The following is a 15,351-nucleotide window of genomic DNA, read 5'->3' as shown; positions in this document are numbered from 1 at the left end:
CCTGAAGCGTTTCCCTCCTGTAAAATGCTGCCTGAAATAGGTATGTTCCTCTTCTCTTGAATTTTAACAGGCTTATTCTATTTTTAATAACATATATTAATATATTTTAAATAATATATTTTAGTAATATTGCTTACCTTGAAATGTCCCCCCAGTACCACTCTGCTTCCTGCAAAGAGAAACTGGAATTGTCCTTTATTCCATTCGTATTGACTGGAGTCATTGGTTTGGGGGGCTTTGGAGGGAGAGCTGAAAATGAAGAACAGATTAAAGAAAGGTACATAGCGGAAAATAATTGCTAAACTGCTAATGAAATATAACAGTGAAAAAGCGAGAGAAAACGTGCACGTTGAACATGGATTTCAAGCTCTTCCGAAGTAAAAGGAATTTGTAATTTTCAAAGAATTCTGAAGTCAGCAGCTGCACTGCGATCCCAGATTTCCTGGTACTCAATCCAAACACATGCTTGAGGGAGAGGAAAGGGAAGGAGTATGAGGAAACATGAGTTCTTGTTAAAAAGAAGACTGGCTCAGGCATGACTACAAGGACAACCACCGCCTAAACTTCAACAAGTTACAAAGGTGTATTGTGTTTGAAAGCCACAGCCCAGAGAGCACTGTGCACCACTGTGGAAAAACTCCAGTTGCTCAGGCGTCACCAGTCCTTACACCAACCTGTGAAAGCGAACAGGTGGGCTCTTCAGAGGGAAAAATGCTGCTAGTGAGAGAAGTGGTATATCCACCATAGACCCAAGGTTCGTGTTTCATGCTGGATTTGCCATTTAAACTCCTGTTAGGAACAAAATCTATGACTCTGAATACTACAGGACGTGAGGTGGTAAGGGGATAAAGGAAGGGGAAAGGGGACACGATGTCATTATTAGAGTGCCTGCGCCACTTTACATAGCTGAAGTGTTTACCACGGGAAAAGGGATGCTACAAAACCCTGAAAGACAGGCAGAACTGCACATCTGTAGGCCTACTGCATACCTGCCCAGAACTCCCCTATTCTAAATTGAAGGCAAACAGGCTTTTACTTCTGTTCTCAAAACAGGTTACACAATGTAAGGGCATACACACAATGCACTGAAACTCTGTTTGGTCAGTTTTAGCTCAAACAACTTTATTGTGGTCTTGAATGTAAGCCCTATCACAGGAGGAATTCAGCAGCCACAGGCATGCTTATGTATTGGTAGAGACTTGTCTGTCAGCAGAAATGCATTACACTATTTTCTTTGAGAAAGATGTCTCGAGTGCTCTCCCCTGCTTTGCAGAGGCTGAACGCTTCATCAAGAACACTGCCACTGAAACCGAGCATTTTTCAGACGTTTCACGAGACAGTGTTTTTTTTAGAGGGACAGGTCACATTTGAATTCAGAGTAAGAAAGCACCTACACACACTGATTTGCTACTAGTGCATTTTTAAGTCAGGCCCTGAACATCTGTGCTCTCAGCCCTGTGCCCTAGCCATCAGATTACACAAGCATCAGCGAGCAGGCCTGACACACTGACAACAGCCATCTTTCAGACACACACAATCCCAGTGTACAAGCAGAAATACAAATAAAGGGAGCAGAAAGAAGATTTTGATCTCTAGCTCCAGCGCGGAATGGCTTAACGCTGAGAGGTGTGCTGCTTGGCACCATCCATCTGCTCACCTCTGAGCCACACCTCCCACATTAAAAAAGAGAAAACAGTGTTCCAACTGCAGCTCCAAATACCATTTCACATTGAATATCTGACACAGTAACTTGACTGTTCTCAGACAAACCAGTAGATACTTTAATCGAGCCAATCTAAACTAAATCTGAACCTTGACCCAGACGTTTGCACCCTGGGGTTGCTGACCAAACACCTGATTCAGATAGCAGCATTCATTCAGTGGGACTGAGCATTAAACTGTAGCATACAGGTTCTTTTTATGGGGTGAGCTGGGAACTTCCAGGTGTGCACATATCTAGTGAGGCAATACAGGTCTTGTTATAAAAGGAAGGTGAAAACCTTTGGATTTAGTGAAGTAGCTTCCTGGTTAGGAGGCTTTGGTTATTCCAGGCTCCACTACTACAGTTGTTTGTACAGCACCAAAGTATTAGTACAAAGCACCATTGAGAGTAAGACACAGTTCTAATCCTACTTGGCTTGAAGCTCCCAGCCCCATCCTACTTTTGCAGGGTCAGAGGAGCACACATCCATGCTAAGCCTGTAAAGTCAATTGTATTTACTGTGCCCTATTCTGCTCTATCTCTCCCATTCAAAGCTCCTGAACTAGAAAATGTCTTCAGGTCCTCCCTCCTCCCCACCTCACATCTGGCCCATACTACCCTACATACTCTAAGCAACAGGACAGACACAGCGGTTCCGAGTCTCATCAGTGTCTGCACATGGCAGTAAGTCTGAGTTCAGAAAACCTGTAGATGTTCTGATCCACACCAGAATCTTTGGTAGATCCTGAGTCATCGACAAATGCATGAAGATTCATATAAAAAAACCTATATAAAAGCATGGAGAATTCTTAGAAAACTATACCAGCACCAGCAATTATTTCACTAGGTCTTGCAAGTTAAGGCTTGGACATCAAAAACTTCAAGGTATTTTACAGTGTAAAAGCCTGTTTTACACTGGTAATAGGGGCTTTCCAGAGAGGCTTTCAAGTATTCTCTAGAGTACTTGAATAGTTCTCTAGCCCTCCTTGTAAGATTAAGTCTTGCTCCTTTCTATACTGTGGAATTACTTAGCAGCTTTGTTAGGGTTCACTCCAAAGCACTGCACACAGAAAAGCAAACTAACAAAGACGAGAAAGGTAAGGAATGGGAGTCTGGCACAGGGACACAGAGCACTACACATTACACCAAGTATCCTTACGACAGGTGGGGTTTTCTTCCTTCTTTCCCTTAATAGGTAAGTATCAGTTCTCACTATCAGGGGCTTGTCTGCAGAACCTCATTCTGCACGAGAAAATTGGAAGGAAATTCTTCCAGGGAGAAGAATAAGGCTTGGATCAGTTCCTGTAAAACCTGACTCATGGAAGCCAGTCCTTTTCACAATAGACTTTGAGAAATGCTTTTTAATAGCTTGCACATTTTAAAAATACAAAAGTATTTGCAAGGGTGGATCCTGTTTCCAGCGAGCTATGTATCTAATTCTTGACTTTCAATATTTTGAGCTCTTTGAGTCATAATAGATTTTCCCCTGTCTTGGACACAGAACCAGGCCCTTGCTATTGCTTTACCCAGTAGACTAACATGCCCATCCATTTCAGTGTTTCTTGGCTACCCTCTCGGCCCAATATGACTGTAGTCTGCACAAATGGTGAACTGAGCACGAAGGTAGTTTTAAACCCCGCAGCCCAGAACCTGTGATGACACAAGGGGAGCATTTTGCAATAGCACGGCAAGTTCACTGTAACAGAGCAGCATCCACCCTACTGCTGTTCTCAGTGCTGGCCCAATGGGTTGCTGGAAGAGATGTCCTAAATTAAGGTTTTACTAGTACCTAGCCAGTACTAACCACCCTGTTAGAAATCCTGTGATGTTTCTATGAGAAGCTACAAAGAGCCTTAAAGAATCTACAGCTTCGGTTGAAATTGAAAAAAAAAAATAAATCCAGTTTTACATACCTTACTTGATGAATATTAGAGCACTAAAATCCTATAGTAAAGTAAAATAAGGCTGGCTTGGAGTCAACAGAAATGTTTTCAAGAGCAGCCATGCTTCTTTCCATGTAGCTGGGTCCAATTCTAATCTAGCCACAAGCACAACCTTACTTTATCTCAAAACAAGCTCTGATTAGAGTGAATAATCCTGATGGTTTCTTGCCTCCTTTTTCCTGGGAGAGAAAGAACATTGATCTCAAGTGATTAACAGCACAAAGGATCTATCTGTTCCAATAAAGAACTTGCTGTTAGCACCAGATACACAAGCATCCTTCCCCTACGATGACAGCTAGGACAGCTTTACAGCACAGATCTTTCCAAAACCTGAAAGGCAGCAGCAGCTCAGCTGGACCCTTCCACTCCCGCATGAGCACATTCCCAAGATGAGGTCCAGCCCTCAGTGACCGCCTGGCACACGCGAGGAGGGCAAGGCTGGCTGACCCTCACGTACTAGCGGGCACCTTTGGTTTTTCTTTAGCAACTCTAGTCCCCTCTTTCCAGCTTCCCCAAGCAGCCTAGCTTGAGCTAAATCCCAATCCCAGATCAGTGTCACTTAGAAGGGGGGAAATAAAAAAAGAGCTGGTGATGGAGTGGAGGCAGCGGCAGCCAATGCAGGCCAGGCCTGGGATCGGATGTTGCTGACGTCAGGGCCCGGATGGCTGCGCCGGCTCCAGCAGGTACCTTCGGCTGAGCCGCTCTGCAGAGCTGCAGCGCAGGTCCTCAGAGAGAAAAACCTATTGATTAGGCTTTGCCAAGGTAATTTTTCTGATGCTTTCTTGACTGAGGAGAATTGCTTTTTAAAAAGGCTACTCAAGATTTAACTGACATGATTGCCTGACATTCAAACCCCCTCCAACACCAAGACAACCAAGAAAGCTGGCAAGTGTCTGAAGTTTAGCACCATCGTTTTTTTTTTTTTAATTAAAGTATCTTGTAGAAAATAGTAGACTATATTAATCCCAAATTTAACTTCAGCAAAATACACCATGACCTCCATGAGATATGCACTTTTCCCAGTCAGGTTTTGAATCAAAAGCTTCACAAGTTTACACTAAGAGCCACCGAGCCCTATGTGTGAGGGCTTTCAATGGTACTAATTCAGGAGGAGTGAAAAAAGAAGAATGCCTTGGGTCTCCAAGTGCTATATCCCACACAGCATTCAGTCAAGCAGCCTGTTTCTTCTGTGGCTGCAGTATTTGCATACAAGATAAACCTGCCAGTTATTTAAACTCTAATTTGCAGTTTTAAAGCAGATGCCACAGTCTAAGAATGGCTCCATAACTTATTTCTTCCTGTATTTTCCAAGAGCTGCAGGCCAGATACTTAAAAGCATACCAGGTTTAAATGCAGTATAAACTCTGTCTTACTGCTCTGAATAATCACAACTACCAAGTACTCTGATAAGGTCAATTTTAAGTCTCTCAGCACTTCCATGAGCTTGTTTACTAGCCCTCTTTCTGACGTTCTTCATATACTCTCCCTCCACATTGTGACAAGCAGAAAACAGATCAGACAATTTCCGAGATAGTTACCCAGCTTCAAAAAGGCTGATGTTCAGTAGATACCTTACAAGCTGTAATATAAAGCTCTAGAAAGTGTCATTACTATGGAAACATGCAAGTAATCCACAGTTAGGCCAGCTAACATTTTAATGACATAGTCCTTAAGGACAGAAGGGTTTTCCCTTTGGAGGTATGGATGAAGCCTTTGAATGAAAATGTAGGCTAGCTTTTTTAAAAATAAAAAAATCCCCCCAATCTAACTCCTCTCTGTAGTCTCACTCAATTTCTCTAACACTTTTAAGGCACAGCCTCAAAATCTTTGCCTCCCTCAATAGTCCTGTACTAACAGTCCCTCCTGCACACAAAATGCCCTCAAGACACCTGAGCAAAAAAGCATATGCTGAATAGAGGTGTTTTTTGCACACCATTTCCATGAAATTGTGTACTATGTGTGGAAGCCAGAGCAGTAAGGCACCCAAAAACCTTTTGCTGAGATTTTCCAGCTGACAAAGAGGAGGGTCTTGCGCACCTGCTGACAGCAGTTCCTTCCCCACCACTGGCAGGTAAGATATCTTGGCAGCTCCACATCTCAGTTCGTCAGTTCTCTTGCCAAGACCCCTTTTGCAAAGTACTAAGCGCCAATGCCCTTCGAAGCTGCCCTTCCTCAAAGGGCAGCTAACACGCACTGAGAACTCCTCAAGGGACGGAAAAGGAAGCTACTCGATCACATTATTGCTGGCCACAGAACCTCAGGCATGCTCACGTTCTCACTCTCCTCCCCCAAAACAGGCAAGATGCCAAAGAGCAAGACATATTCAAAGAATTGAAGTCTTTCAATATCTCATTACAGAAAACAGCAGACAAGTTGGCAGAAAGCCAGGCAGGCTTCCAATGAAAACACTCCCATTATAGCTTTGCTTGTGTTTCTATGAACTTTCATAAAAACCAACACCTTTAAGAAATATTTCAGTTTTGATTAATTGGCTTTTTTGATAAAGATCTGTTTTGTTTGAAAACTCCCCAGCTATCCAGACTTCTCCCACACCTCCCAACCACTGTTTCACCTTCTACAGCCAGATTTGTGCTGCATTCTGTCCTTCACAAGCATCCACAGCTACCGCACAGGTTAAAAGATTATCTGCTGTGGGACACCTGCAGAATGGTGAACAACAACAACGTGCAAAGAAGAGGCTGGCTCAAATTCAGAATTCTTTGGGGCATTTTACAAGGACCCCTCACTATTTTCTTTGCAAGGCTTGTTACTTCACAGGCTGAGACAGAAGAAATGGAAGATGCTAACTGTCATATAAATGGCACTGAGATCTTTGACTTCTGTATTATAAAGTAACACAGTACCTCTTCATTCCAGTCTTTGCATGAAGAAAAAAAAAAAAAAAAAAAAAATCAACTTCCCAATTATCTTTACTGCTCCTTTCAACCCTAACAGCTGCAAAGCTACAGCAGTATTAGAGATTCCATCATTAACAGGGTTGAGATGACTGCCCCAAAGTTAACATGAGGAGGATAAAAAGGATAAGGCCTCTCTTCCTACCAAGCATAATTAGCACACTATTAATAAGCTGGATACATTTTAGAACTTTTGCCATGTTTCATCACTCAAAGATTGTCACTACCCGGCATCACACGCGCGGTTCACTTCAGGAGGGAACAGCTTTATCTCCTAGCCAGTAGGCCCAGGCTTTTACCAACTCTTTAGATGAAAGTCCACAGCAGACATTTTATTGTTCATGAAAACCTGAAATATTCTATAAGAACAACTGTACTTGTTTAAGAGTAAGGAAAATAAAATTTAGCATAAGAGCTACAGTGATCAAGAACAAAGAACTAGTTTTTCATTATGGAAGACGGAGAATGAAGTCAGGCCCAAGCGGTGACACACTATAGCTAGGAGACCTACCAAAGTGAAAAGAAAAAGCCATTTTAAATAAAAACAGCCAAGGGCTGTTTTCCCCAGATATTTTAAAGACTAACCGTCCATCCAAGGCATCAGGTACAAACCTCACAGGAGAACCAATTCGCAGAAATAATCAGCACCGCTGAGAAGTTTGCTGCACAAGAGCCCACTTAAATAATAATAATAATAATAATAATAATAATAATAATAATAATAATAATAATAATAATAATAATAATAATACAGCTGTAAATACATGTGATGCTGCTCTAAGCAGCGTTTTATTTCAGCTTACCAATAGCTCACATCTTTCAGATCAGTAGGTAACACTGTTCCTCATGAAGTACCTGTCCTTGTGCTATGTCAAACTATTTTCTAGTTACCAAAGTAGAAATATTTCAAAACCACCTAAACTGCTAACAGAGAGGCATTTAAATCAAGATCAAAAGGTGCACTTCAAATCAACACTCCAGAAGAAATTTGAAAGTAGAACAGTATTCAGATGAAAAAAGTTGTACATTGTGTCATGTATCATCTTTTCTAAGAATCCTGATCCTGAAGGATCTGAGGCAGAAGTCCCAACCCATGCAGTCCCACGCAGTGTGCTCAGCAGAAGCTGGGATGCAGCGCAGGCATGGAGCAGTCTAGCCAGGCTCGCACTGCAGGGCCATTGCTCATGCTGAGATCTCAAGGTGTAACAAAAGAAATGGATTCCATCTCCTCACTCAAGTACACTGTCATCTTCAAAATATTTTAATGAAATCCATTTCACAACAGCAGTTTGACTTCTTTCACCATCCCCAAACGTAGTGAGACTATACTGTACCCCTCAAAATGGAAAGGATCTTAAACATTCATTGCTTTGATTCAAGCTTCCTTGCATCCTTCAAGAGACTACTTTGGGAGACAGGAGATGAATCAGAGTGAAGATGCACAAACACCAAAGACTTCTAGACTGAGACTTGGGATCAGTTCCTTGGAGGGCCAACAATTTAGATTCCTATAACATCCCCGAGATGACTACACAGGGCAGTGCAGCATGAGTACTGACAGCCTGAGAAATTTAGTGGCAATGTACAAATTCAGGTTGTAACAGATAACAGATGAACTTCTCATCCGTCTCACCTCTAAAACATTTTCCTGGGGCATGTGTCAGAAGTGTAAAGCCCTACTGCCCACACTGAAAGAAAAACACGCCCGAACAGTGGGCTGTGTTCCCTCAATGCAGAAATTTTTCTCTAGCTCCATTGCAGTAGTTCTGGTTTCAGGTTTTTTTGAGGGGAGGGATGCAAGGAAGGAAAGCATTCCTCCAAAAGCAAAAAAGATCATGTGTAGCATCAGATTTTTAGGGACTACAGAAGCTGAAATTTAGGATAAGGCTACAGAAGGTAAAAACCCTGAAAAAAAATGGCTCCTGTGGATATTTCTCTTTCATGGGGAAGAGCAGGAAAGTAACAGAGTAAGCAGTAGCTAATGGAAGGAAATGGGAGGTTTATATTTGGAAGAGAAAGTGTACTTGACTTGAAGTACAAGAGTTCAAATGTGACACCAACCCAAACCTGAAGTTATTCTGTAGAAAAAAAAAACCCAAACAAACAAGAAAGGGCTATGGGTTGGTTTTTTGATTTGTCCAAACCCACCATTTTTTGTGCTGAGAAACATGATGTTTTTCAAGCCTTTCCTAAATAACCATGTGTCAGATTCAGGGATATCTGATTTTAGAAGTAGTAATATTCCTATGAACTGCCACTAAAATAACATTTTTTCAGTTCACAAAAACTGGTAGAGAGCCTGGGTGATTACTGGAAGCAGTCACAGGTTGAAGCAGTTGAAGCATTTAATCTCCTTTTTCAGAGAGCACTGGATGGAAGGTAGCCATCTCGAGTCTGCTGCCGGACTCAAAGACAGAGAAGAACCTGGATCCTGCTCAGCCACGGGAAAGCTTCAGAGCACCTTGTGCTTCAGCATCAGGATTCACCGGGCAGCTGGTTGGTGTCCATCAGGGCAGCTGGAGTCTGTTTTGAAAAGTGCTACAGCAGGCACCACTTGCACTCTGCTTCTTTGAAACTGTATGAATTCTTATAAAAACTCCCTGTGTGTAGCCACTTTTATTCAGGAGAACTAGAAGAACTTAAGTTACTGGAATATATTCACTGAAACATTGCAAAAGTCTTTGTCTATTGAGTGGAGGACACGGCAAAGATGAAGGACAATGAAAATCTCTTCAAAAGAGGTACAGCCACTCACATTGTTTGGAGACCCAGCACCAGCTCATATGCCAGAGTTTACATTATGTGGAGAATCAAATTCTTCCTTACTTAGCTATTATGCAGATTTTAACCTGTCAGAAGAAATGAAATAAAAAGCAGAAGAAAAAAGAAAATCTGACTCATTTCCATAGGGGCATTTAGTACATGAGCAGAGTCTGTTCTTTAAGTATTACTCAGCAACCTACTTTACAAAAAAATGTGTTTCCAAAAATCTGTCTAGAACACACCTATTGCTTTAATGGGGCCAAAGTTTTACAGCAACCTGTTTCAACACAGTTAACAGTCTTTCTGACAATAATAAAGCCCAAGCTTTAAAACATACAGAGAATACTGATAAAAATATTCTTTATACTGCTGTTTTCCAGTGTTCCCTAGTTCTCTGCCCAAAAAGTGACTCATTAAACAACCAACATGAGCTGATGTAAGGCACCCAACTGCTTTCAGTACTGGGTGCAGATGCCTATGACCAGCTATGCCTCCCTCTTTTTCCCAAGCTGTAGAGAAAAGATAAGCCTGAATAGCTTCACTCAGGAATAAGGTACCATGCAGGCAATGGCAAAGGCAGAAGCTAACTCTGCTGCTTGGGAAAATGATACTCCCCAAAAGAAACTCCAAGCAGAGTCTTTTAAGCAGGTGAGGTAGAAGGAAGCAACAGTGATTAACGCCGGTCAGGTATAGGCATCATGCAATACATAAAATTGTTTGGAACAATTGCAGAAAAAAACATTTGCTGTACGTTTTGCCTTCAAACACGTGGTGAAGCACTTGGTTTCTTCTTGGAATGTTCTCCCATGTTTTAGCTTGCATAAACCTCCAGCTTTACAGAACACAGAGCTGAACAACTCCCTTCAGCAAGCTTTCCCTCCCTGACTGTTTCTACATCATCTGAAATCCTACTGATAAATAAAAACGTCAGCCTTTTAAAGCAGGCTCTCCCATCTCAAGCAAAGCATCATTTCACTTTATATTAATGATGCTATTTTTTGCATTCATGTATTTAATTGAAAGCTGATGAGTGATATTCTTTAACAGTTAGAGCCATCAAAATGAAAAACAAATGCAAGGAATGCAAAAGCAAGCCTGAAAACGCAACTGGAAATAAAAATTGTTACAGGAGTCATTAAATAAGAAGGCCAGTAGAGAAATCTAGGTGTAATATAGAATACAAGCACTTCACATCACCGTCCTCATAAGAGGTGAGACTTCAATTCAAGCCATTTTCCAGGTTATGCAGAATACAAGTGACTGAGCCTTATTTATTCCCTGCTGTACCCCAAAACAGTCTGCACAAACTTCCCTTCTGTAATAAGGAAACTCTCAATCCCCAACATCTGGGTTTTTTTTTTAAATCTGACTTTCAGCAAGACTTAAATTTGCAACGAAGACAGTTGCTGCCACTAGAACTACGGGGGGTTTTTTTTAAGACGTGTAGGAGCAGAACTTTGATAAGCTTCTGGAGTCAGCTCAGATAAGCTGAAGGACAATACTGACAATGCCATTAAAATTTGCATCTGTTCTCCCACTGGAAAACTAGTCAGGCATAGACATGTAGTGTTCACCTACATCTGGCTACTGCATACCACAAACCCCATTTGAGAAGCCACATTCAGCTTCCACTATAACATTGATAATGATACATCACGACTGGTATCTGAGTAAACACTGCCCTTGAGATCAGAACCCTATGTTTTCCAAATTACAATGATAGTATCGCTCCCCTAAAACAAGGGTTGTCAAATTATATGAAAAGAAAATAGAAACTGTAATGAATAAATGCACTTTTTCCCATGTATAGTTGTCTCACTCGTAGAACGGCAGTGCTGCTCTTGCAAAGTAGACTAAACTGAGCAGCCTATAGATTATTGCTGCAGCCCCTTCATTATTAAAAGATTTTGTAACAAAGCATTGTTTCAGTTGGTCTCAGCACACGAGGCAAGGAAGAGTAATATTCTTGAAAAAGATGGTTGGATCAAGTTATAAATATGGTTGATCATATTTGGGCCTAACAGGCTTCAAAAAGGTAAGCTTTCATACAGCTTTAAGACACTTAATTCTATTGACTGCTCATAAATAGACAGAGCCCATTCTACATTAGTAAGCCTACTTTAAACTTGTGGTTTTCTTCATAACCCACACAAATGAAACTAACCTCTAATTTGTAGTTGAGCCAAATATCTTTGCTGACATCTGTGTCTGAAATCCCAGTGGAACACTCTTACTGATTTTCATCCAACTGTGACAAAATGTATTCAGTGATTACACATTTTATCATCAACACAACTGATAATACATCCCAGATCTACAGAGAAAAAGACATTATTTAGTCCTACTTATTAGAAGTGAGGATACATAGGTAGTTATGCTTTAGGTACTCTGGTAACTTTTGCAGTCAATTAACACCCTCTGTTCAAAAACTTAATTTATGGCAGTTAACTTTCTGCAGATCTGAACAGATGTCATTAAATAAAAACTAAATTCAATCCAGTAACCTATTTCCTTGTCTTTTCAGACAGCAAGACCCACAGCAAGAACAAACATGTGAGTGAACCTCTGACAGCCAGTTTCCTAATGTCAGAACCAGCATACGATGCTGCTATGGCCATAATTCTCTAAGTTAATCCCAATGAGAAAGTTTGGAAACTACTATGGTAGCTATATGTGACTTCAGGTTCCAGATTTGTCTTTAGACACTGAAAGTTATTTAGTGGCACCAAGTATTATTCGCCACATACAGAGCCTACTTTATACCAGTGATACATTTTATTATGCATTTATACATGCCAGCAGAAGGAAAAAGTTTTAGGTAACAGGAGTCACCCTGCTGGTTGTCACCACTGTTGCTCCTGTATTAGCTGTACTGCTCTAAGGCATGCTTTGCAAGGCTGGCAGAAACGAATCCCTGGTTTCACTGCTCTATTTCGGAAAACTGTCCCACATCTATGTTTAGGGTGGATTAGAAGCTAGCAATCCCTTGTTGCCTGCCCCTGCTGGAGTGGGGAAAAACTCTTGTGAGAGAGTCATCAACTTTATTATTATTTTTGAACTTTTGAGCAAGCCTTCTAGCAGAGAGGCTTCAGGATCTGCTCTGAGCATCCATTTACACCTACAACCCCAGACAGAAAACACAGGCACACTGATAAGCTGGTGCAGGTGCACTGAGGCCTGACAGAAGCTACGGCTGAGCTGCGGGCTGCCTGCCATCCCAGGATTTTATTTCTGCATTATTATTGGGCAACGCTAAGGTGGGTATTAAGACAACCTGCCAAGATAAATTAAAGGTCTGCTGGCCCGTAACAAGAAACAGTATCCCCAGCCTTGACTTAGAGGTTACAAGTGACACCGTACATTATGTTCACCTTGCTTTTGTCTTCTGCCTGAAGTTCAGACACACTAAAATGTAATCACCAGCAGTCATGAGTGATTTGAGACACTTGGCTCCCAGTATCAGTAGATGCCCAGTCCTGCAGCATAAAGACCAACCAGGGATCTCTTCATGCAAGTTCCATGAACAAAAGATTGTGCTGCCTCCTTTGGCAGCGGGGACACTCGCTGCATATTGTTAGTTTGTGCGCTGCCGAGAAAACATATTGCCACCATTCAGCTGCTCAGGAACTCCAGCCATCATGCAGGGGAATGCTATACTGAAATCCTTCACAAATTTTTGTTGGAAGCAGGCCAAATGGAGTTGTGGTTGTTAACGGGTTCAAATGCAGTGACTTTATCCCAAGGCATGCCGAGTGTTTAAGCCTTCCAAATAAATACCTCCAAACTCCCCTTAGGGATGACTTATCATCCCAGACCAGAAAATGCTTTTCCACCCCACCTCTAGATGAGGAAAAAGCAGACTACCTCTGCCACACTCTCCCTTCTCCTGCAATTTAAAAGTTATAGTTCTATGAAATCAGGACATACACATGGCATCATCCCATGCATCATTTCCAACTCTGGCCTTTCTAGTTTAAAAAAAAAATGAAAGATATAGTTAGTGAATGCTTCAAGGATCAGCTTGTAACATTAAGTCCTTTTGCTAACTGGTGTTTGGACCATGTAGAGCCTTGATCCCTGACAAGAGGGCTTCTTCAACGATGGAAATACCAGCATTATTAATGACAGAAGCTCTATTTCTTAATGTAAACTTCATAAGGCTACATGGCTGAATTCCTGAAGAAATACTGGAAAGTTGTTTTCTGACCAGTTCAGTCAGGCCAGTCCCTTTAAGCAACTTCCTCACACTCAGCCATTCAAGAGGCTTTATTTTCTTTTTAATAAAAAAACCCCTCACAGCAATTGTTTTAAGTCACCTACAACAGAACTCGAATTTTTGTTCACTTGAGTACAGATACTAACCTTATGAATAGCTAAAATCAAAAGCATTTACAAGAAAGATATCCTTTGAAATTCACAGAAGCAAACAGATTTGACTGAACTTTATGCTTTCAGGAGTAACATCTAAAAATAGGTAGTGTCAGCTATGCAGGAATTTAATGTGTAAGCGGCCAGTATTGTGCATCTGAGAGATCTGTCCAATTTTTAAAGCGTCAGAGTTAACAGAGGAAGTGAGTACAGGTCCTTGAGATCCAAAAAATCTCAGAATGATCACCTCCTCCTCTTAATTAAAGAACCACATACCTATGGAGAGAAAAAAAAAAAAGCTCAGTGCTGAAACAAAGAGACTAAACCACACTTGGAGACACAAGCCTCGATTCAAGCAGATTGAAAAGCGCATTTTTGAAAGTCTAACAGTACGTGCCACACAAGATTCCACTTAGAAGCAGTTATTAGCTATCAATTTCTCTGCAGACTAAGATTTTTTGATGCATATTTTACTGTACCTTCTGGCTGTACAGAACAGAGACCTGAGAACATAAAGGCCCTTCAATTACCTTACTGCTCTCAGCCTGTCAGACTCTTACAGGTTAGATACGGTTTCACTAGTACCCATTTATGCTTACTTTAATTCATTACCAAAGAAAGACTCAACCTCTTCTCCTTGTAAGCCTTCCCTCACTCTTCAGACACAAAAGAAACTTTTTGTCCGCTCTAAAAACTTCAGGCAAGTGAGGGACAACGCATTTCTCCATTTTCAGCACTGGGGGGGAAAAAAAAAAAAAGTTGCATCAAAGCCTTTGAACAGGGCTATTAAGCCTTATCAAAGTAACAGTGCCTCCAGGGATGGATTCCAGCCTGTTCCCAAGTATTATCCCCCCAGCACCGAAATCCAGCGACAACACACACCTCATCTGTCAATGCTGGAAGAGAGCTGGAGAGAAACAGTCTCAGAGACTGTAAAAGCGATTAAACTGGAACTGAATGGAGGTAGGTAAATCACTACCATCAAAGTGTTACAGGCACATAAAGGCACACAGGTGAAGAGGCTAATAAAAACGCTCCTCTAGAAGTGAATACAGCCGAAATATACGGTTTTCAATAAAGGCTTAAAAAAAAACCAAAAAACACGACTCAGGAGAGGTGCTGCAAGCAACTCTCCTCCTGCCTCCTTCCACCTCCCAAAAGGCACCATAAAACGAAGTTATCCCCCCACACCACCCAAAAAAACCGGTATTAAAATACTTTTGCCTAGGAAACAAGGGGATCAAGTCCCTGGAAAGTTTACGCAAAGTTTAACTACAGATGTTTGGTTTTTTTTTTCCCTCCCCCTCTGCAGATTTCCCTTCCTTTTCCAAACGGGAAAAGTCTTGAAAGAGGGAGGACGGGCAGGGGAGAGAAGGCAGGAATGAAAGGCAGCCCCGACCCGCTGCGAGGGGTGCACAGGCAGGCGCACAGGCTTCGGCTCCCTACCTGGAGGGTCCATTTCAATGTAAAAGATCAGCTCAGTGGAATAGGGCATCATCACTTCCCTCCAGTCCGTGTCATCGCGGTCCATATCCCACACCGTGTTGTACATCGCGACAGTCAAATCCCGGCAGGTTTATAAATAAGAGATTGGCTTTCTCGGCTTTTAATGAAGGGAGGAGGAAAAAAAAAAAAAAAAAAAAAAAAAAACCAAAAAAAC

At 41.6% G+C, this 15,351-nt stretch overlaps 1 protein-coding gene across 3 annotated transcripts in view; it reads right to left on the bottom strand.

The window, feature by feature from the left end:
• LOC113483193 (phosphatidylinositol 3-kinase regulatory subunit gamma) overlaps positions 1-15,351 on the bottom strand; it is an 84,442-nt gene that overhangs the window by 15,713 nt on the left and 53,378 nt on the right. For 2 of the 3 annotated variants that reach the window (XM_026854513.1, XM_026854514.1), the window contains one exon: positions 138-249. In XM_026854513.1, coding sequence (XP_026710314.1) covers positions 138-249 — 112 coding nt within the window. Of the gene's footprint in view, positions 1-137; positions 250-15,137; positions 15,324-15,351 lie in introns of those variants that run through there. The other variant, XM_026854515.1, reaches the window with a different exon arrangement.

This window comes from Athene cunicularia, assembly GCF_003259725.1.
Source record: "Athene cunicularia isolate RWA chromosome 8 unlocalized genomic scaffold, athCun1 chr8_part1, whole genome shotgun sequence".
In the NCBI taxonomy this organism is placed as follows: Eukaryota; Metazoa; Chordata; class Aves; order Strigiformes; family Strigidae; genus Athene; species Athene cunicularia.
The sequence above is the reverse complement of the archived record's forward strand: the minus strand, read 5'-3'. Positions and strand labels throughout refer to the sequence as shown.